Here is a 21,865-nt window from a genome sequence, read left to right as displayed (position 1 = left end):
GATGTTGAAAACTCTTTCCTCTTTACCAATCTGCAATTCTTTCAGTCCAAATGTAAGATTCCTTCCTCCCTTATAAGGGGAGAAAGCTCTTAATAGAAGTATTTTCCTATAGCATGTTCTTGCCCTGAAAGAATCCCCCAATCTAAAATTACCATCTCGTCAAGGCCTAAGGTCAGATCTCTATTCCTTGAAGTTTTCCTAATAGCCCAAAGTGACCTCTCTTTGGAAGTCACAGTATATGGCATCTGGTCTGTTAGATCTGCACAATTCTGAAGAGTCTCCGTCATTGCCAATACCTTTATCTATAGCTATAAACTGACACTTTCCTTTTGTTGCTAATTATTCATATACAGTATCTGTGCCTTATATTCTTACCTTGTATACTAAGAGAATAAGAGACAGGTTTTATACTTTTCCTAGGCCTTTACACGGGACATTTTTTTTAATCAAAGAAATTTTTTTAAATTAGTTTCAGATCTAGAATTTGGCGATTCATCACTTCTATACAGCAACTGGTGCTCATCACAGGAAGGGCTCTCAATACCATCACCCATTTAGCCCATCCCCCACCCACCTCCCTTCCAGCAACTATCAGCGTGTTCTCTGCCATTAGAATCTTTTCTTGGTTTGCCTGTTTTGACCCCCTGTTCATTTGTTTGGTTTCTTCAATTCCACAGACGAATGAAACCATACAGTACTTGTCTTTCTCTGACTGACTTATTTCACTTAGCATAATACTCTCTAGCTCACGTCACTGCAGGTGGCAAGATTTCATCCTGTTTTTATGACTGAGTAATATTCCAAAAACGATGGAACGCTTCATGAATTTGCATATCCTCCTGGCACAGGGGCCATGCCAATCCTGTGAATCTTCTCTGGATGGTTCCAATTCAGTATATGTGCTGCTGAAGCGAGCGCTACATGTAATGTTTAATACTAATTAATGGAAGATCCATCTATTCTAAGGGAAAAAAAAAGCCTACTGTATACAGTTTGTGTGAAAAAAAACTTTTAAAGTTTTTCTGCCCCTGCTAATTGAAAACATTTACTCTGAGGGAACGAACTACTGCTATTCTGCAGGGCCAGATTGGAGCTGAAGAAACACTTTCCTGTGAGTAGTATCTAGAATCGACTACATGCTTATTCTTCCCTTTGCTTGCCCACGTCCACAGCGCTGGAAAAAAGGTCCCAGCTTTGTCACTGGTTACAGATTTCTTAGATCACGATACCATAATGCATTCTCCGAGAAGTACAGCTTTTCTTTCCCCACTTGCAATGTTGACAGCAGCTATGTGGTCTCCACATTGAGCTTTTTAAAACGCTGCAGTTTTCCACCGTGTTCTCAGGTTCTTAGAGGGCTGGTTTCTAAAAGCTACCGATAGGAACCCAATGAACACAGAGTTCCAGAGGCCCCATAATTCTCAGTAGAACCCCGAGGCAAGTGCCGAGAGGACCTCTTCTATCTGGGCTACTCAGCTGCCAAGTGCACGTTTCCGGGGTCAAAAGCAAACTCGTTTTCACGTGGTGAAGAGACTGACCTGCTCAGCTGCTTCTCTTTTGGCATTGTAGGTATCCAGATGCTCTTGCAACTCCAAAACACTGAACTTGAGTGTTTGCAGCAAACCGCATGACATCAGCTGTCAAATCAGAAACATTGGTCCGGGTTATCATTTCTGATCACAGTCATGAGACCGACAACTTTGGGATCATGGAATTTCTGATAGCTGGTTTTTGGCCCGACTTCGTGCCAGTGTCCCTTACTTCATTCACTCTGTCCCATACCGAGGGCTGACCTTTCACTGAAAGAGTAGGAATACAGGGGATTTCTGGGGTGCCACCAAGGATGACCATACCTTCAAATGCTTTCAAAAACTGCTTTAGGTGAGAAATGGCATGTCAGACTGGTATATACCTTTAAAGGTAAACTTTTGAAGCTTGTTAAACCTTAATTCTCTGAATATCTTAATATATAATCTCTGAGTGTGTTTTAAAACAAAATGGGAAGACCAAGGGGCCCTGGTTTCTTCATGGGAGTAGGCCTAGCCCTCTCCTACCACGGTTATTCAAGAATCAGAGGGAAAGTACCTATCTCTAGAGCATGACTTTCTAGCTTCCCATCTATGACTCTGAAGAGTGATGAGAGGGAGGGGTCAGAATCAGAGTCACAAGTCACTGCATATAATACACCGGAATTATATTTTGCTGGATATTTATAGTCAAATTGAAAATATAAACCTGTACACCTCATTCTTGATTTTGGCTCAGGTATCTCATGGTTTGTGGGATCGAGCCCTCCATTGGGCTCTGTGCTGACAGCATGGAGGCTGCTTGAGATTCTCTCTCTGCCCCTCCCCCTGCTCACACATGCATACTCTCTCTCAAAATAAATAAGCAAACTTAAAAAAATACTTACTGTTTCAGCATCCACAAAGACTGTTGGGCATTCTGAACACATCATCATCACTTCCAGTGAACTTTTAAATTTGGTACCAATGCGTTGCAGACTGTCACCAAGAAAGCTGACTGCCTCATTAGTTATGTCTCCAAACTTTCTCTGAATTGTCTATGGAAAAAAGCGTAAAAAAATATTTAGTATTTCATAAGAAGGCCCTTTTCATCTTTAACAAGCATCATTTGTAATCAGGGCAAACTTTTCTCTTAAAATCATTATTGTAGTGGGGCGCGTGGGTGGCTCAGTTGGTTAAGTGTCTGCCTCTTGGTCTCGCGGTTCGGGAGTCTGAGCCCTGTGTCAGGTTCTGTGCTGACCAGTGTGGAGCCTGCTTGGGATTCTCTGTCTCTCTCTGTCCCTCCTCGGCTCATGCTTTCTCTCTCTCTCTCTCTCTCTCTCTCAAAATAAATAAACTTAAATAAATAAATAAAATCACTGTCGTAGTGATATACAGCATTCTAATAACTGATCTGTAAATCCATGTTTTTAGGCTTTTCTTTGGAAACGTTAATTTCACAAAATGATCAAAGATTTACAAAACAGCACTACTTAGAAAAAGAAACTAATGATACATGCCATTCATCTCCCCATTCCTGAGATTTCTTTCATTGGGAGAGACAGAAGGAATACATGCTGCACATCACGGGGGATAAAGTCCTTACATGTCTGGAGAAGTAGCTCTTCTAATGCTCTACCTGAAAGAAACTTTCAGTAAATGTGGTTTACTGTCCTGGGCTCTGAGCTGCCATCGGATTTAATTAAAGTCATACATACGCATTAGGGGTAATATCTTCTCAAAACTCAAGAATACTCATTAACATAAAATAATCCAATCATGCCTTACCCACAATGAGCACTCAGTGAATGAGACTATATTGTCGATGGCATAGTTATAGGATAACACGTGCCTACATGGGCACGTGTTGCACCGTTGGGTGTCGTTATGATTTAATCACAATAAAAGCATCAGCTACAGTCTCAGGCATCAGGAAACAATATCATTGGAAAGAAAAAACTACTAAATAGGAAACCAAGGAGCAGGGCAAAAGTACAGAATAAAACAAATGCTCCAGCTAATGAGCGTAAAGAACTTCCGGGAGGGAGAGGCTGGCGGTTGCCATAGGTGGGAAAGCTGCAGCGAGAATACGTCCTTAGCTAGGTCTTCCCAGATGGGCAGCATTTGCTTAGGTCAAGAGGAAGAGCGGTACACAGTTCAGCGGATGAGGACTTAAATGGCATTTCTTGGTACCTTAGTTTCCCCAGCTACAGAATGCTCCAAATACATGTACATTTCACAGGTCTGTTACAAGAAGTAAATGATGTAAGGGATCTAGCACAATGCCTATCACGCACTGCAATGTTAGCTCATGTCATTATTTTCACAGTTGGGAGCAACCTTAGCTAAAATTTTTAAGGTGTGTCGAGACACAAAATTGTTAATTAATTTAGTACTTAAGTACAAACTTGTGTGATATTGACTGTAAGCTCTTGGAAGGCAGGGACTATGTTTCTGGTGTCCCCCCTCCTGCAGAGAATTTATCAGATGCCGCTTCCAAGTTGTGCTTGAGTTGCCTGAAGGGAGGGATCTGTACTCGTCACTGCGTAAATTACCAGCAGTTACTACAGTGTCACAATATAAATTTAAATAATATCACCATCTTTGGGGAGAACTTTTTTTTTTTTTTTAAAGGAAATCAGTGGGCATATGAAAACCTGAGATGCTAAAACAAATAAAATAACGTAAAAATAGAAAACAGAAGGTGAGATACAGACTTTAGATCAAAACACCAAAACCTTATCAAGTAACTGTTGATATAAATTCAGAAAACCGTGAGCCTCACGGACCTGAAACAGCCTGGAAAACACGTGAAAAGTAAACACTGCACAGGACCCGTCGGTGTCAGACAGCATCTGGCTGACGTGGCGGTGCCAGGCTTCTTCGTCGTCGTCATATGCAACCGGCTGAAAGGCAGCTATTATGGCAGAAAGAAATGGTGATGGCAGAGGGGAGGTCTGGACTTCTGGAAAGCCATCTTGCTCTTTTTCATCTTGACTGTTAATACAAATATCACAGTAATCACGACACCATCTGAAAATAGTTGAAGGCATCCAACACAGACCGTGTGTATTCAAACGCATGCATTGACTTAGAAAACGTACAACCGCCTAAACTTCCTAAGAGAGTCCAAATAAGCAGATCTCTGTGTTCTTTCTACGTGGCATCTCTGGAATTAGAAACTTAATTTCATGTAACCACCTCAAAGCAAACCAAGTCCTAGAATATGCCAGGGGAATGGATTAATTTCAGTAGCTTCTGTGAATAATTCAGATGAGAATGCTTTCATATGATGGGCGCCTCGGCGGCTCAGTTAAGCATCTGACTCTTGATCGTGGCTCAGGTCATGATCTCGCGGTTCACGGGGGTTTGGGCCCTGCAATGGGGCTCACACTCATTGTGAGTGTGGAGCTTGCTTGGGATTCTCTCTCTCTCCCTCCCTCTCCGCCCCTCCCCCATGCACATGCGCTCTCTTTCTCTCTCTCTCTCTCAAACAAATAAACTTAAAAAAGAATGCTTTCATTTTATTTTTATTATTTTTAATGTTTATTTATTTTTGAGGGAGAGAGAGAGAGAGAGAGAGAGCACAAGTGGGGGAAAGGCAGAGAGAGAGAGGGAGACAGAGAATCTGAAGCTGGTTCCAGTCTCTGAGCCGTCAGCACAGAACCCGACATGGGGCTCGAGCTCATGGATTATGACATCATCACCTGAGCCGAAGCCAGATGTTTAACCAACTGAGCCACCCAGGCGCCTCAGAATACTTTCATTTTAAATGGTCAATTTTGGAGGCTTTTTGATTGAACAGGTCCAAACTGATGGTGATAACATGTAAAGGGGTTTTGGCTATTTGGTTGGTCAAAGGCTCGCTTAGGTCCTTTATATATGGACTGTGAAGAGATATTTGAGTCAGACACTCAGTAGAGTGTCACTCAGGGTCTCAGAATTGCATGTTTCACATTGCAAAGGAGCTCTGAAGGCTTTGCAGAAATTGCAGAGCAATTCATGTGGAAGAGAGGCATCTGGGTAAAGATGGGCCAAAGATCAAAATAAAGCACGCATTTGAAGTGGCAACTTAAGCTATACCTCAAAACAGTATATTTTTACAAGGTCACTGTGGTGATTGACTTTAACAAAATGTGTCTCGTGAGCTTAGGTAATCATCCCTCTATATCCAGTAGGGATGCACTGCTCTGTTTCAGCTTCAATACAGGGCCAAGGCCAGTGATTTTGGCTTCAACCTTTTAGGAAGCCCAATAGTTGAGTATCTGGCATCGCCGAACTTATGTATGACGAATGAACGAGTGACCGCATAGCTACTGCCATCCAAATCGGTAATGCGAACAAGCCGTGTCACCAACATTGTTAATATCCGCATGTACACTTTCAAATATGGGAAAACATTCTTGATGTACTGGGAGTGAACGTCTCCTTCTGTGTGGTAGATGTTGAAACTCTATTATCACTTGAGGGGGTGCCTGACTGGCTCAGGCAGAGGAGCATACAACTCTTGATGCTGGGGTGAGGAGTTCAAGCCCCACATGGGGCGTGGAGCCTTACTTAAGAAAAAAACAAAACCTCTATTATCACTTGAAATACAAATGAATGCTTTTTATTGTAAGAGTGAAACTCTGAAATATTTGGTGATTACTAAATATTAATTTTTGTATAAAAATAATTATCAAGGAGCTTGAAATAATTGAATGGGGAAATAGATGCACTGATAGGGTATTAAACTAGATACCTTTATAAAGAACAATATTTTAAGCAACAAATATTTATAAAATTTAAATAATAAAAATTAAAAATAGATCTACCCTATGACCCAGCAATAGCACTGCTAGGAATTTACCCAAGGGATACAGGAGTGCTGATGCATAGGGGCACTTGTACCCCAATGTTTGTAGCAGCACTTTCAACAATAGCCAAATTATGGAAAGAGCCTAAATGCCCATCAACTGATGAATGAATGGATAAAGAAGATGTGGCTTATATATACAATGGAATACTACTTGGGAATGAGAAAGCATGAAATATGGCTCTTGTAGCAACGTGGATGGAACTGGGGAGTGTGATGCTAAGTGAAATAAGTCATACAGAGAAAGACAGATACCGTATGTTTTACTCTTATGTGGATCCTGAGAAACTTAACAGAAGACCATGGGGGTGGGGGGGGAGGGGAAAAAAAAAAAAAAAAAAGGTTGGGGGGGAGAAGCCAAAACATAAGAAGCTCTTAAAAACTGAGAACAGGGGCGCCTGGGTGGCGCAGTCGGTTAAGCGTCCGACTTCAGCCAGGTCACGATCTCGCGGTCCGTGAGTTCGAGCCCCGCGTCAGGCTCCGGGCTGATGGCTCAGAGCCTGGAGCCTGTTTCCGATTCTGTGTCTCCCTCTCTCTCTGCCCCTCCCCCGTTCATGCTCTGTCTCTCTGTCCCAAAAGTAAATAAACGTTGAAAAAAAAAAAAAAAAAACTGAGAACAGGGGCGCCTGGGTGGCGCAGTCGGTTAAGCGTCCGACTTCAGCCAGGTCACGATCTCGCGGTCCGTGAGTTCGAGCCCCGTGTCAGGCTCTGGGCTGATGGCTCAGAGCCTGGAGCCTGCTTCCGATTCTGTGTCTCCCTCTCTCTCTGCCCCTCCCCCATTCATGCTCTGTCTCTCTCTCTGTCCCAAAAATAAATAAACATTGAAAAAAAAAATTAAAAAAAAAACAAAACTGAGAACAAACTGAGGGTTGATGGAGGGTGGGAGGGAGGGGAGGGTGGGTGATGGGCATTGAGGAGGGCACCTGTTGGGATGAGCACTGGGTGTTGTATGGACACCAATTTGACAATAAATTTCATATTTAAAAAAAATAGAAAATAAAAAAAATAAAAAAACAGATTATATCCTAATTCTAATCATTATAGAACTATTTGGTTTACAGGTTTCATAACAGCCACCAAGATTTCTTTTAAGAACTATATGTAATAATTGATTATTCCATTTTGTGAGCCCATGAGTGAAGAAAATGCCCTTTGGGAATCTTGAGACTTTGTGATAATGTATTTTGAATACACGGAACATGAACATGTAAAAGGAATAATCTAACACCTGATGGTACTAAGAAGTTGTCACTTCTGCTCATTATGTAAATCCGACTTTACAACTCTGACCGCTGATAAGGAAAATGTAAAACAATGTTTTGCATATACTTCAGATTTTGTATAGCGTTACAGAAATTCATCCTATGATATTGATACTTGGCTCTGGCCAGGGCCCAATATTAACTTGACAACCGACCATTAGCCATTTTGCCAAAATAGGTGTTGGGTACGCTTCTAAATGCACAGTGTTGCTCTCCGTGCTTTAAGAATTACCTACTTGGTTTTCTTTCAGTGAACTGAAGGTCAATAACAAAAAATAGGCCCATCACAGTCATTTTAAAAGGAAGGCAGCAGGATTATAGGCTAACCACAGAAATGAAGGTATGTAAGCTAGAGTAGAGGGTCCAGTTAGGGAGGGGCTGAGAGAGCAAATACCGCCTCATTCTACTGACCGAGTTACCGTATTCTCACCTAGACAGTCCAGAGAAATCTGCTTCTTCTTCTTCACATCTTTCGTCTAGTTCTTTCAAAGCCAAGGTGACATCTTCTTCACAGATGGACTCAGGGTAGCTCTCAGGAGCCAGGGGCTCTGGCATGTCTGTGTCTTCCAAGTTGAGAATCCCTCGACACACGAGAGAATCCTGCTGTTCTTGAATTATATATGACCCTTCATCTTCAAAGCTTGTCAGAACTTGTTCCTCCTTTAACACTGAACCTGTATCCTGTAAAAACAATCGCATTTTTTAATCAAGTTTAAAAACATTTTAAAAAAGTTCTTATCAACACAGAATAAATGACTATTGCCATCAATATACACTTTTTTTTTTTTTTTTTTTTATGAAGTAGTATTCTGTTTGCACAGGTTAATTTTTGGAGTTTCTGGGCTCAGATCACATAAAACAGTTTAAAAAAAAATAGTCCCAGGCTTAAAAAAATGTTGAAATTAAATATCACCTATTGCCACATAGAAACATCAAGGAGATCACTTTTCTCGTAACAGGATTTAGCTGTTTACTTAGAAATATATTCTTTGGTAAAATAACTTCTCATACAGATTCTCATTCTACATATGGTTACTATACATTCTCACTTATTTGAAATGTAATTTCTTGCACCCAGTGAATTCTGGACAGAAGGTGGGGGGAGCAGGGAGATAATTCAGAATGGTTTACCCACTGGTCCCGTGGGGCTGTCCACGAAGCTAGAACAGGTACTGATCAGTCAGGAGGATGCTGAACTGAAACAAGTACATGCTTACTGGTTTCTAAACAGCTGAGTATTTGTGATGGAAGAGTTACTTTCAGGTAATAGGACGACACTTCATCACAGAGTTAGAATTCAGCAAACCCTGGGAAATTTTGGACTGCTGTACTTTGCAAGTTGAATGAATTACAAGCTCATTCACCAAAGAGAATGCCTGCACCCGTCTAACTCTAGGCAAATGATGATACACTCCTATGTTAGGCACCAGTGGTTTTCCCTTCCTACTCACTGCAACATGACTGAAACAGTGTTGACACATGCCCTGCACCCACTAGAAGCCCAACACACACTGGCTAAATAAATGAACCACCACTCCTGAAAAAGAAAGATACTTCCAAAGCGTATGTGTACCATGATGGTGTATCGACATAAATTTTAAGGTGCACGGATGTTAGTTTAATCCGTGCGAAAATAAGCACTGATGGTCTCCGTCGTAGGAATAAAGATCAGTTCCTTGCCGTGCTTGGTCCTAAGTTACTACTTAGTTGTGCAGCAGAGTCACTCTTCTTCGTGGGTCAAAGAATTTTTCCTCCAAAATATGAAAAGCAAGTGAAAGAGCCCCTGACCTGAGACTAGTATGGGTCTCAGTTTATACATCTGTAAAATTCATCTGTAACATAAAACAAATGAAGGATTTTGACCAGATTCTGGGCTGGGTGCTCTGGGATAAATTAATAGCTATCTACAATTAATTTACAATCTAACGGGATTAGGCTAATATGCGAATAACGGTAATATAGCATATATTAAGTGTAAGGTAAATATTACGTGCACTATACAAAGGACTACTGTTACTCAAAGAAGGGAAAGGTCACATCTGCTTGAGGTAATGGAGACTAGTCTCTTTGGAGAAAACAACATATGATGGGCTTTGACAAAGGTGGGTTAGTAATAGTGTCATGGACTGAATGTTTTTATCCCCTCAAAATTCATATGTTGAAACACCAACCCCCAATGTGATGGTTTTAGGAGATGAGGCCTTTGGGTAGTGGAGGGGCCTCATGAATGGGATGAGTGCCTTTACAAGAAGAGGCCAGGGATCTAGCTAGTTCTTTTTTTTTTTTTTTTTTTTTTTTTTTTTAAACATGTGAGGACACAGCAGGAAGAGCTACCAGGAAGAGAGGCCTCACCACACAATGAACCAGCTGGCACCTTGATCTTGGACTCCCTGGCCTCTGGAAGTGAGAAGGAGATTTCTTCAGATGCCCAGCTTCTGACATTTTGTTATAGGAGCCCAAGCTGACCAAGACAGCATTTCAGGGAAAAGGACACAGAAGATAGGAAAGAAATGTGGCACAGAAATGCGGCAGGAAAACACAAAACGTATTAAAGGGAAAATTGGCCTGGAGTTATTAAGCAGAGAAGGCAGCAAACTCTGAGTCTGCACAGAATAGCACTTTTTAAATAATACAGTACAATCATTCCTTAATCATTCCAAAAGCTTATATTCAATATGCTCTGTCTGCATCTGAAGTTCTTAAAAAAGATTTGGCCTGGGTGGCTCAGTCAGTTAAGCCTCCGACTTCAGCTCAGGTCATCATCTCACAGTTTCTGAGTTCGAGCCCCACGCCGGGCTCTGTGCTGACAGCTCAGAGCCTGGAGCCTGCTTCAGATTCTGTGTCTCCCTTTCTCTCTGCTCTTCCCCCACTCGTGCTCAGTCTCTCTCTCTCTCAAAAATAAATAACCATTAAAAAAATAATAATAAAAGACAAAAAAAGATTGGCCATTCAAGTGGCAAGCATTAGTTATTTGGAAAGATAATTTATGTGACAGTGTTAGAGGCATTTCTATACCTAGAATTTTATTAGCATTTACTTTTCCTTCTACATCAACTGGAATATACCATGTTGAGATAACCCACCACACTTCTTAGTTTAATGCCCTCACTTTTCATTACTTTATACCTATATTTGGTTGTCATTTGTTATTGAATAACAATTACAAAATAGACGTTTTACCTGTAACTATTAACATATACTACATGCTGAAATTTTCTAATAGCACTTAGATTTCATGAAGAGAGTGCTTTTGGGCTAATGGAATGGATTCCACTGTTATATGTACATTATGAGACTCAAATTTTCTTGAGCTTTATCTTATTACACAATGATGTGTGTGTGTACACACACCACACACACAATTACATTCAAAGATTCATTTCCTGGGGCGCCTGGGTGGCTCAGTCGGTTAAGCGTTCAACTTCGGCTCAGATCACGATCTCACGGTCCGTGAGTTCGAGCCCCGCGCCAGGTTCTGTGCTGACAGCTCGGAGCCTGGAGCCTGCTTCGGATTCTGTCTCTCTCTCTCTCTCTCTCTCTCTCTCTGCCCCTCCCCTGCTCATGCTCTGTCTCTCTCTGTCTCAAAAATAAATAAAACATTAAAATAAAAAATCAAAGATTCATTTCCTGTAAGGAGTAATCTCTGTCATCCATGAACTGGTATGTAAACTATTACAAATACTAGAAGAAATTCTAGTGAAGGTTTCTCTAATAAATACAAGTGAAGAAAGTAATCCCTTAACAGCTCAGAGTGTAATTTGTACACATTCCAGAGAAGAAAGGAGCAAACTGAGCTCTGAAAGTTTGTCATGACATGAAACACATCAGCCTGTTCTGTTTTATCTTCCTGATATTAACATCATTGAAGGGGAAAAAACCCTCAACCAACTCTAGGATTGGATTCTCCCTTTAATTCAGAAAGTATTTCACCTATTCAAATTAACTCCTCATCCGGAGAAGTTAACAGAATTATGGTTTTACTTCATTATCCTGGTGTTTTCATGCCTTTTTAAAAAGGGCAATTTGAGGTCATTTGACACTCCCTGGCATACGAGGGAAAAACAGACTAGGTTAGCATACCTAACAGAAACAAACTCGTACTATTCTCCTTGGACAGCCATTCTTTGGTGATAATTGTAAAGTTAACAGAACTGTTTCCAAATGAAATCCTATGGCTTATGAATATCTACTTCATCCTTATTCACTTGTGTCAAAGCTTACAGTGAAAATGAAACCCACGACTGGAAAAGGAAATAAACCTAGTACAGTGAAGTGTTTTTCCTTTAGGAAAAAAAAAAAAAGTATCATCAGGAACTTTACAGTGTCTTGGAAACAAGCCATTAAATGTAGTCCTGTTGGATGAGTGACCGTCCCACCTGAAATAACAGTTTCCAATATATATGGAAATACATGTGAATTTTCAGTTTATCTCCAATAAATATAAATATGATATGAATTTCTATCAGTAGTTTACTATGATTATAGCTATTTTAATAACCAAAAATAAAAGACTTCCCATTTGTCAAGTAAACAGAATTACGACACACAACCATTAACCTCACTGCTTTTGTTAGGAAGGTATTTCTAGTACTGGGCTGTTTTCCATGGTTTCTAATGAGACCTTTTCACATGCTATGATCCAAACCAGACACAGTCGATAGGTTATTAACAAGGAATTAAGGCTCACTTAACAAGCCTCCCAGCAACCGAAAAGGAATACAGGCTACTTAAGGTGCATCTCTCAATCGGTCCAGTCTCTCCCGGAAACATTTGTCAGTTTCATGCACTCTTTCAGGCCCCCCTTATCTTATCTAAGGTTCTTCTGGTTTATCTCCTCTCGGCCTCCTCCCACCCACCCTCCACACTTCTCACAGAGACCTCACTAGAACACAAACCAGACTGGATGGACCCTCTCCTGATGACAGGTGCCTAGACTGCAAGCTTCATGTGGCAGGTACCAGAATCTACTTTCCGTATTCCACACCAAAGAAGAGATTTTAAAACGCAGACTCAATCAGATCATGTCCCTCTTCTGCTCAAATGCTCCGACGGCTACCTGCTCTGTGGCTGCAGGATCTGCCCACCCCTCTCCTCGACCGTCCTCCCGGCTCCTGTTCACTGCGATCCAGCCCCACAGGCCAGCTTGCTCTTCACACACACCGTGGCCTTTTTAACTGCTGCTCCCTCAGCCTGGGACTTCCTCCCTCCACATCTCCTTGTCACTGAGGCTTCACTTCAAGTGCCGCCTTTTCTCCCTCACCGATTCCACATTTCTGTTAGATTTTCTTAGTACGGCTAAGAGGGTGATGAGTTTCTGATGTATTTATTCTGTCTTACCTGCTTATCATATCTTTTACTACAAGTAAGCTCCATAAAACCAGGAGGCTTTTCCCCATGGCACCACATGCCCAGGGCCTAGAATAGTGACCAGCATGCAGTAGGGGCTCCATGGGTATCGGTGAAATCACCGAATGCTTGCATGACCTGTATTCTCGTTTAGGCATCTGGTACAGTGCTTGTCATGTAACAGGTATCTCTTCAATGACAATTCATGACTCGTGATCATTTTGAGATAAAGTCTACGTCTTCAATATGGCATGTAGGACCCTTCTCATCTTAGACCCTACCCATCTCTTCTCCTCCTCCCATTTTATTCTCCAGAAGTACTCAATGTCCTGCGGTTACCTGAACATGCCATGTTATTTCACGCTGCCCTGTCCTTCCACATGGTGTCCCTCTGCCTGCAATGTCCCCATTGCCGGGACTGCCCTTTACCACCATCTCCCCGGTGTACAGATGATCAGTCTCTCCTGAGTTTTCACAAAGCCCTGAACATGCTGTTATTAAGTTTCTTGTACTGGAATGGAATGCTTTTTTTTTTTCTTTTCTTTTTTACACCTCCTCTATCTCTCTCAATTGACAATTCCCTCTCTGAGAGTGAGGGTCACCATGCCTTATTCATCTTTCTAGCATCTAATTCAATGCGTGGCATCTAAGAGAATCTCAATATTTGTTGAATTATCTAAACTTAAGCCATACTAGGCATACACTTAAAATGCCAAAAAGAGGCGCCTGGGTGGCTCATTTGGTTAAGCATCTGACTTCAGCTCAGGTCGTGATCTCATGGTTCGTGGGTTTAAGCCCCACATCCAGCTCGGTGCTGACCGCTCAGAGCCTGGAGCCTGCTTTGGATTCTGTGTCTCCCTCTCTCTCTGTCCCTCCCCTGCTCACACTCTGTCTCTCTCTTTCTCTCTCTCTCAAAAATATACAAACATTAAGGGGCGCCTGGGTGGCGCAGTCGGTTAAGCGTCCGACTTCAGCCAGGTCACGATCTCACGGTCCGTGAGTTCCAGCCCCGCGTCGGGCTCTGGGCTGATGGCCCAGAGCCTGGAGCCTGCTTCCGATTCTGTGTCTCCCTCTCTCTCTGACCCTCCCCCGTTCATGCTCTGTCTCTCTCCGTCTCAAAAATAAATAAAAACGTTAAAAAAAAAATTAAAAAAAAATATATACAAACATTAAAAAAAATATATTTTAAATGCCAAAATGCCTTCATTCCAAACTATGCTTACTGTTAAAAATATAAAATACACTATAAGCTTAATAAGAACATGAGAATTCAACTAACTAAAATAATGAGATCTAGTAATTACATTAATTTGGTTAATACTGAAAAAAATGTAGTATTTCCCTAATACTTACCAAAGCATAAAAGCACATATGACAGAACTATAGCAATTATAGTTAAAAAAAAAAAAAAATAAGAAAAAAGAGTATAATAATCTTAAGGGAAAAAAACCACTAAGAAGACAAATACTTACTTATTTTTGGTCAGTCATTATCTTGGGATCTGGCTTACTTCTCACAGGCCTTTCCAAAAATCGTAATACTAGTAGTTCCAACGTCTCTTTTAAAAAGGTTTCATTTAACCAACTGCTAACACAGCTGGCCTGAGGTTTGAATCCCAATCATAGCACCAATCACATAAACCCAAACACAAAGCAAAAAGAGAAGAAAAAATAAAAGCCGTCCTTCCAAGAAGATACAGCACCAAAGAAGATGCTCACCACCCCAGAGAAGCATCTGTCCATTGACATTGACCTCAATCACACTCTGCAGCACAAAATGCTCATTAAAAACACTCAAGATTATTTATAACCTGTGGGTCATTTCCTTAATCGGCCAACTTTTTTTTTTTTTTTTTTAAATCATCAGATTTGACTATTCCATTTAAAACAACCCAACAGGTTAGAAATACTGGAAACAAATCAAATAATTAGTGTATCAGATGAAAACTCTTTTGAAAGAAAAGCAAGGGATGTAACAGAGTGCTAAAAGGAGCCCAGATTGGCCAGGCACCAGCCCCCATTTCTCCCCACCTCAGGCAGCTGGCTGTTAGCATTATCTAGAGAAGCCTCCAAACTTGGGGTCTCATCTCTGATTTGAAGCACTTCTTCCGTTGAGACGCTGCCAGTGGAATCTTGAGACTGAACAAGTAGATCGGGATGGTCTGGCAGTGTGTCGTCTGCAGTAGAATCACTGTTTAACTGCAAGGAGAAACAGGGAAATAAGGAAGTCATCCGTGAGCCAGTGATGGTCACAAAAGCCACACCGCCTCTGTATCATATTTTGGGGGCTTAGTTAGAAAGAGCCTGACTTCCTAAAATTACCTTCCCTCCCCCCCCCCCACTCTGTTACTCTGTGACAGAATCGATGCTGCTAATATGAGCAGCTAACCCAGCAGCATGAGCTGCATCCATTCATGCAGGTTAAGCTTCGCTAAACAAAAACTACCAAAGTGGAAGACCTCCGCATAACTACATTCATCGTGAACCCAAATTCACTTTTTATGGTAATGTGTTGTGTTTTCAGCCGGTGTGAGCAGGTGTGAGCACTTGTGAGGACGAGGGCTCTCTCCCTCCCTGTGGCTCCAGGGCCCGGCGGGCAGTGCTTTCGCAAGAAGCAGCCTTAACCGGGGGGCAGCCACGTAAAGTCTGAACAGGCTGTTCACTTCTCTATGCCAAAATATGACAAAACTTCAGTCAGCCAAGAAGAATTAGGACAATAAAGTTGTTGTAAGGGCAGTCTGTCATTAGTGGGTTTATACTCTTGGAAAAGAATCAGAAAAAAAGGGAATACTAGAGTTTTTCCTTTTATAAGCAGGGTTATAAATTCTTCATCGTCAGTAACATAAATCATCAAGTTTCTGATTTAGAGTAGGTAAAGGCAAAAACCATCATTCCCCCTGTGAAAAGGAAGCAACTTTGAATTCGTTTTTTAATTTTGTTACCACTAGGACTAGGGTTGGCTTTATAAGGAGATAGTTCTTTTCTTTTTTTCTCTCTTTCTTCTTCTTCTTCTTTTTTTTTTTTTTTAGTTTTCATTTTTATTTAAATTCTACTTAGTTAACATGTAGTGCCATATTGGTTTCAGGAGCAGAATCTAGTGATTCATCACTTCCATACAATACCCAGTGCTCATCCCAACAAGTTTCCTCCTTCATGCCCATCACCCATCTAGCCCCAATCCGTCTACCACCTCCCCTCCAGCAACCTTCAGTTTGTTTTTTGTCCTTAAGAGTCTCTTGTGATTTGTTTCCCTCTCTTCTCTCTTTTCCCTTCCCCTCTGTTCATCTGTTTTATTTCTTAAATTTTACACATTAGTGAAATCATATGGTATCTGTCTTTCTCTGACTTATTTCACTTAGCATTAATAAACTATATAAATGGCAAGATTTCATTCTTTTTGGTGGCTGAGTAATATTTCATTGTATATATATACCACATCTTCTTTATCCATTCATCAGTCGATGGACATTTGGACTCTTTCCATAATGTGGCTATTGTTGATAGTGCTGCTATAAACATTGGGGTGCATGTGCCCCTTCGAATCTGTCTTTTTGTATCCTGTGGGTAAATACCTAGTAGTGCAGTTGCTGGGTCATAGGGTGGTTCTATTTTTAACTTTTTGAGGAGCCTCCATGCTGTTCTCCAGAGCGGCTGCACCAGTTTGCACTCCCACCAACGGTGTTAAGAGGGTTTCCCCTTTCTCTGCATCCTCACCAACATCTGTGGTTTACTGTGTTGTTAATTTTAGCCACTCTGACAGGTGTGAGGGGCTATCTCATTGTGGTTTCGATTTGTATTTCCCTGGTGATGAGTGATGTTGAGCATCTTTTCATGTGTCTGTTAACCATCTGGATGTCTTCTTTGGAAAAATGTCTATTCATGTCTTCTTCCATTTCTTAACTGAATTATTTATTTTTTGGGTGTTGAGTGTGGTAAGTTCTTTATAGATTTTGGATACTAATCCCTTATCAGATATTTACAAGTATCTTCTCCCATTCTGTCGGTTGCCTTTTAGTTTTATTGACTGTTTCCTTCACTGTAAAGAAGCTTTTTATTTTGATGAGGTCCCAGTAGTCCAGTTTTGCTTTTGTCTCCCTTGCTCTGGAGACGTGCTGAGTAAGAAGTTGTTCCAGCCGAGTTCGGAGGGGTTGGTGCCTGTGTTCTCCTCTAGGATTTTGAGGAGACAGGCAGTTCTATCCCATGGCTCTCATGGGAGCAAACCTCTGTTAAGCATTTATTGTAGGCTGGGTGGCCTTCCTCCTCATAAAATTCCCATGAGGCAGACACTATCCAGAGTTCAGTTTTAAAGGGGAAGTTAGGTAGGTTGACCATAGTTACACAGAAGGTTGGCGGCACAATGCCACGGTCTGGCTCCACGGAGGGCTGGTGCCTCCTTCAGTCACTGTTGCCAGTAACTCGATTAAATGAAAATAGCCCCAAGGAGGACGAAGCGTTAGGTGGCATGGATGTGGAGGCAGACGGCTTGGTTCCAGCCTACTTAACTAGTAGCTATGTGTCCTGGGACAAGTGGCTCGTCCTGCAGAATTGCGATAACCATGCTTACTTCATGTGGTTGGGGGGGCGGGGCGTTCTGCAGACTAATAGATGCCAAACACCCTTCACAGAGGCTGGGGCATGACAAGCATCCAGTGAGTGGTGACAGTTGCTGTTATTATCATCAGTTGCTGTTCGTCATTTAACGCTTAAATGAGGGTTGACTGAAAGACATCGTGGGACAACAAGGAGATGCCCAAATTGGAGAGGTGACCGGAAGCCATGTGCAAACTGGCGACTTCCCATTTTGTTTACAGCCAGAGCAGCCCCTGCCACTCAACACCGCGGCCAGCGCTCCACCAGCCGACTGAACGTGGAGCAAACAGGGGCAAAAGAGAGGGCATGGCTGGGCTCAGTGTGAAAAGGGTATCCCTTGAGAGCTAGGTCAGTGCAGCCTGCTGGCACCACTGATTCCTACCTATGTGCCCCGCGGGGGCGCTTCCACACCTCCTTTCCTCCTGCCACCCCTTTCGCTCCCACATTTCTGAGCAGGCAGACTAGTCTTGTGGGCTTCCTTTTCTCATGTTTCACTCACTCCTTAATCTCTGCCATGTAGCCTCTGGGCCACAAGTCAGAACCCCCACATATAACTGACCTGATCTCGAAAGTCACAGAGCTGTGCTCGATCTTTCCACGCCAACTAGCAAAGAAAAGTGGGTGGCAGATAAAGCAGTGTTGGCGTCCACACGGATACCAAAACTACGTGTCACTCAAGATGAGGACCTCTAGAAGTGTCCAGAGCGACTCGCCATCACTAGGAGAGAAGGTAACACTGTCTCAGCTGCTGAAGGGTGTGCGGCATAAACATAAATGTTGAGTAATGTCATGAACAGCATGCTCCATTAGCAATGCAACTCTGTATTTTCATTTCGGTGTGTGCGTTTTACCCAAAGTGAAATGAAAATCGGAAAATCCAGAGACAGTAATTACTAAGGTGGAAGTTAAGAGGAGAGTGAGACCAACTGTCGCTGTATGAGAAGGTAAGTGTGTACCATCTGCGTGCGGGACAGTATCTGGCTTGCTGTGAGAGCTGCTTCCTCTTCCGAGGACTCGTCCGTGTCTTCCTGGTTGGTCAGGTTCAGGCTGGGGGTGCTGCTGGAGCACTGGTACTCTTGGAGGGAAGGAGTGTCCCCTTTGTCAATACTGTCCAGTGAGCGCCTGCGGACTCCCCAGTTGAAATTGTCCATACTTTCACCCTGAAAAAGAAAGACATGATCTCTAAGGCCTCAGATACATGTGTATAAATACAGTAAACACAACACACCAGGAAAACATGTACTGAGATGAAAAATACTCAATGCGTCATCATAAGCAGAGTTTCAATCAGCCCTTCAATTTCTCGAAACTTTTAAAACATCATTAAATATTCATATTTAAAGAGATCACAATATTTGGTTGAGCCTGTTTTAACTAAATAATTTTCTTGACCTCCTATATTGTATGACTGGGGACCGACTAAACCTACTGTCTAGGCCATTTCTATTCTAATGCCCAAACACAAATGAGACCACGAAGAAGACGAATACATCACAGACAACGATACATAAACAATCCACAACACCAGGCTGCAACTTACCTGCAGTTCCTGGTTAGCAAAAAGGAAAACACACAGAATTAGAAAGAACGAAGACAAACATTTAAATATACGCTACACTTTTGGGGGAAAACTCTTTGTGATTTCTCAAACCCAAAGACTGATTCAAGCTCTGGATTAAGCTCTGAGTAGAAAGCCAACATGTGATTCAAATTACTTTTTTATGCAAAATATATTATGAAGAAGTCAGAGACAGACACTGAAAACAACATTTCTGTGATACACTTTGCAAACACGAACTTTCAGAAAATCTTCAAGATTTACATAGATTTAATACTTGATACAATGCAAAACTGACTTAAAGTACCCACATTCAGTCGACAACATACAGGGTCACAATTATTTTCGTCTAGAGAATGGTTCTGGCTAAACCCAGTGGCCATTTTTTACTATAAAATAGTCTAAAATCAAGATCAAAGCCATCAAAACATAACTTTTGACAAGTTCAAAAGGTCAAGAGGAAATAGGGCAGATTTCAATTTCACCCCACTTATGGATTTATAGAAGTTATGTTTCTGTTATTCTAAGCTGATCCTCCTTTTGCAAGGATATAATTCTTACACTCGCTCTTAAGCCCTGATATGACAAATGACAATGAGTTGGCCAGCAATATAGGATTTATTTGTGTTCCTTTACTCGAGAGGCACTGGCTAGGATAGAGGTTTTCAAATCCTTTTTTTTTTTTTTTTTTTTTTTAAATAAAGAAAAGCAATACTTATTTCGAATGAAATTTAAAATGGAAGTCAACCGTGCAAAGCTGATGAACTAAACCCAAGCCGCTCTGGCTGCAAAAGGTAACAAGGAGCTCTTTGCCTGCACTCTGGGTACATCCTTGAAGTCTTAGAAACCCTGCAGGTCAAAGTTCAAAAAGCCACCTTCCTACCAGATATTTCAATTATTATTATGTAGCACAGTACATAATAATGGCAACAGCCCTAAATATTTGTTTGGTGAATGAATGGGGAGCTTCCAAGGTTGGCGGGTATTTGGGGGGTATTTTAGAAGTTTAATTACGTTTCATTTGTTTTGTAGCAAAGTATTTCCTACCACCATGTTTTAAGCAAGAGTATATTTAGGTTTTAAAAAATCTCTACTATTTGAATTGTCTAATTATGAGGCATACATGAACACCACCCACCCAAATCACTATGACTTGAATTAAAGACAAAACTACATTAAGCGTCTTTAATTCAATTTGCCAAAGTTCTGTTCAAAAGCCATGTGAATTAGTACCTATGTATTAGGGTATGGGATAAACTTGGAAGCATTTACAGAGTTCTTAAAAAAAAAAAGAAGATAAAAAAGCAAACAAAATAAATAACTTTACCATTACAAACATGTCAAGAGCCTGCCTGCCTGCCTGCCTTCACAAATTTTAAACTCTCAATTGAAAACAAATAACTGCATTAGAGTTTAGGAGCTGCTCATGCCCTTGTGGTCGGGCAGCAAGGCTCTTCAATCCATCAGACTTTCTTGCCTGATTATTCAAGTCAGTCCTACTTCTTATAACGTGTTTTTGAAATTGGGGATGTGAAATCAATTTTAGGGGATGGTGATCTGCCACCTTGGAAAAAAAAATGAAAGAGAACAGGAAATATCAGCGTGCCTAACAGCATAGGGTGAGGCTGCATATTGCATATTCTTTTTATTTTTTTTCAAGTAATCTCTATACCCAGTGTGGGGCCTGAACTCACAACCCCAAGATCATGAGTCACATGCTCCACTGACTGAGCCAGCAAGGTGCCACAAGGCTGCGTATTCTTGAAACTTTCATTTTAAAGGTATGTGTATCTACTTGGATGTGATATAAAATGTATTAAGTATGGATCACAGTAAAAACAAAAACAAAAAAAGTTTAAAAGCCACTGCCCTATCAGGCTGAATAATACTTGCTTGGGGCTCCTGTGAACCTATCCATGTGTCTTTGGGAACATGTTCATGCCGAGTACAAAGGCAATTGGTTTGACCCTGAACTACCATGGTTGTACCCTTCTATATGCAAAGGAGGATGAAGCATGTAGGAGGACCTCCTTAAACTGGTCTCCTGTCCACAACTAATGATGTGACACGGCGCAGGCCATTACATTTCATCCCTCCTCACCTATTGGAGCCAAAGGAAACATCCCTTCAAGAGGGTTAATCAATGCATTTGAGTTATGTGAGCGACTTTAAATTCTTTGGAGAAAGATGTGTCAATGACATGGGATGGATACCGGATGACAAGGCATTTTGGGCTTCTCAAATATAGGTATTTGTATACATTTTAGAATGAACACTTTTGAAACTTATGTGACAAACGTTTTAGATTTAGGAGTTGCAAGTTTAGGGGGATGAGCTACAGGAATAGGTCCCGAAGAGCCTCACAATGTCAGGGCAATCCTGTTCTCTTTGCCACAATGACTGTTTCAGAAATTGGCAAATGATCCAGCTTGACCCACTAATGTAACAGGAAGTGTGCTGAGGACGTTTAGGAGAGCAACTTCTTCACTGTTACAAAAGTGACCTTCATTGGCTTTGAACACTGCTGGATGTGAACATAACCATGTGACAGAGACTTGCAGAGAAGGGCGGAGCCTAGCCAACTGCAGAGAAATGATCAGAGACCTCCCTGAGCCACATCTAAATAAGCTATAACCCTCTGGACTACCTCAGTTTTGTAAGCTCGTAAATCTGCCTTTTGAGTCCGATTTTTCATTTCGAAATCATCTAAATTGACACATACCTATCAATTTAATCTAGACTGAATCAAT

At 41.5% G+C, this 21,865-nt stretch overlaps 1 protein-coding gene and 1 pseudogene across 11 annotated transcripts in view; both read right to left on the bottom strand.

Moving 5' to 3' along the window:
* The window catches only part of FRYL (FRY like transcription coactivator), a 272,775-nt gene that overhangs the window by 12,020 nt on the left and 238,890 nt on the right, over positions 1-21,865 (bottom strand). For 6 of the 11 annotated variants that reach the window (XM_045474132.1, XM_045474131.1, XM_045474133.1 and 3 more), the window contains 7 exons: positions 19,098-19,106; positions 18,514-18,717; positions 14,999-15,166; positions 8,053-8,303; positions 4,295-4,502; positions 2,414-2,563; positions 1,539-1,637 (listed from right to left, as the gene is read on the bottom strand). In XM_045474132.1, the coding sequence (XP_045330088.1) occupies positions 1,539-1,637; positions 2,414-2,563; positions 4,295-4,502; positions 8,053-8,303; positions 14,999-15,166; positions 18,514-18,717; positions 19,098-19,106 (1,089 nt within the window). Of the gene's footprint in view, positions 1-1,538; positions 1,638-2,413; positions 2,564-2,816; positions 3,145-4,294; positions 4,503-8,052; positions 8,304-14,998; positions 15,167-18,513; positions 18,718-19,097; positions 19,107-21,865 lie in introns of those variants that run through there. The other 5 variants (XM_045474124.1, XM_045474126.1, XM_045474129.1 and 2 more) reach the window with 2 other exon arrangements.
* On the bottom strand, positions 804-918 carry LOC123596583 (annotated as a pseudogene).

The sequence above is a fragment of the Leopardus geoffroyi genome, chromosome B1 (assembly GCF_018350155.1).
Source record: "Leopardus geoffroyi isolate Oge1 chromosome B1, O.geoffroyi_Oge1_pat1.0, whole genome shotgun sequence".
In the NCBI taxonomy this organism is placed as follows: domain Eukaryota; kingdom Metazoa; phylum Chordata; class Mammalia; order Carnivora; family Felidae; genus Leopardus; species Leopardus geoffroyi.
The sequence above is the reverse complement of the archived record's forward strand: the minus strand, read 5'-3'. Positions and strand labels throughout refer to the sequence as shown.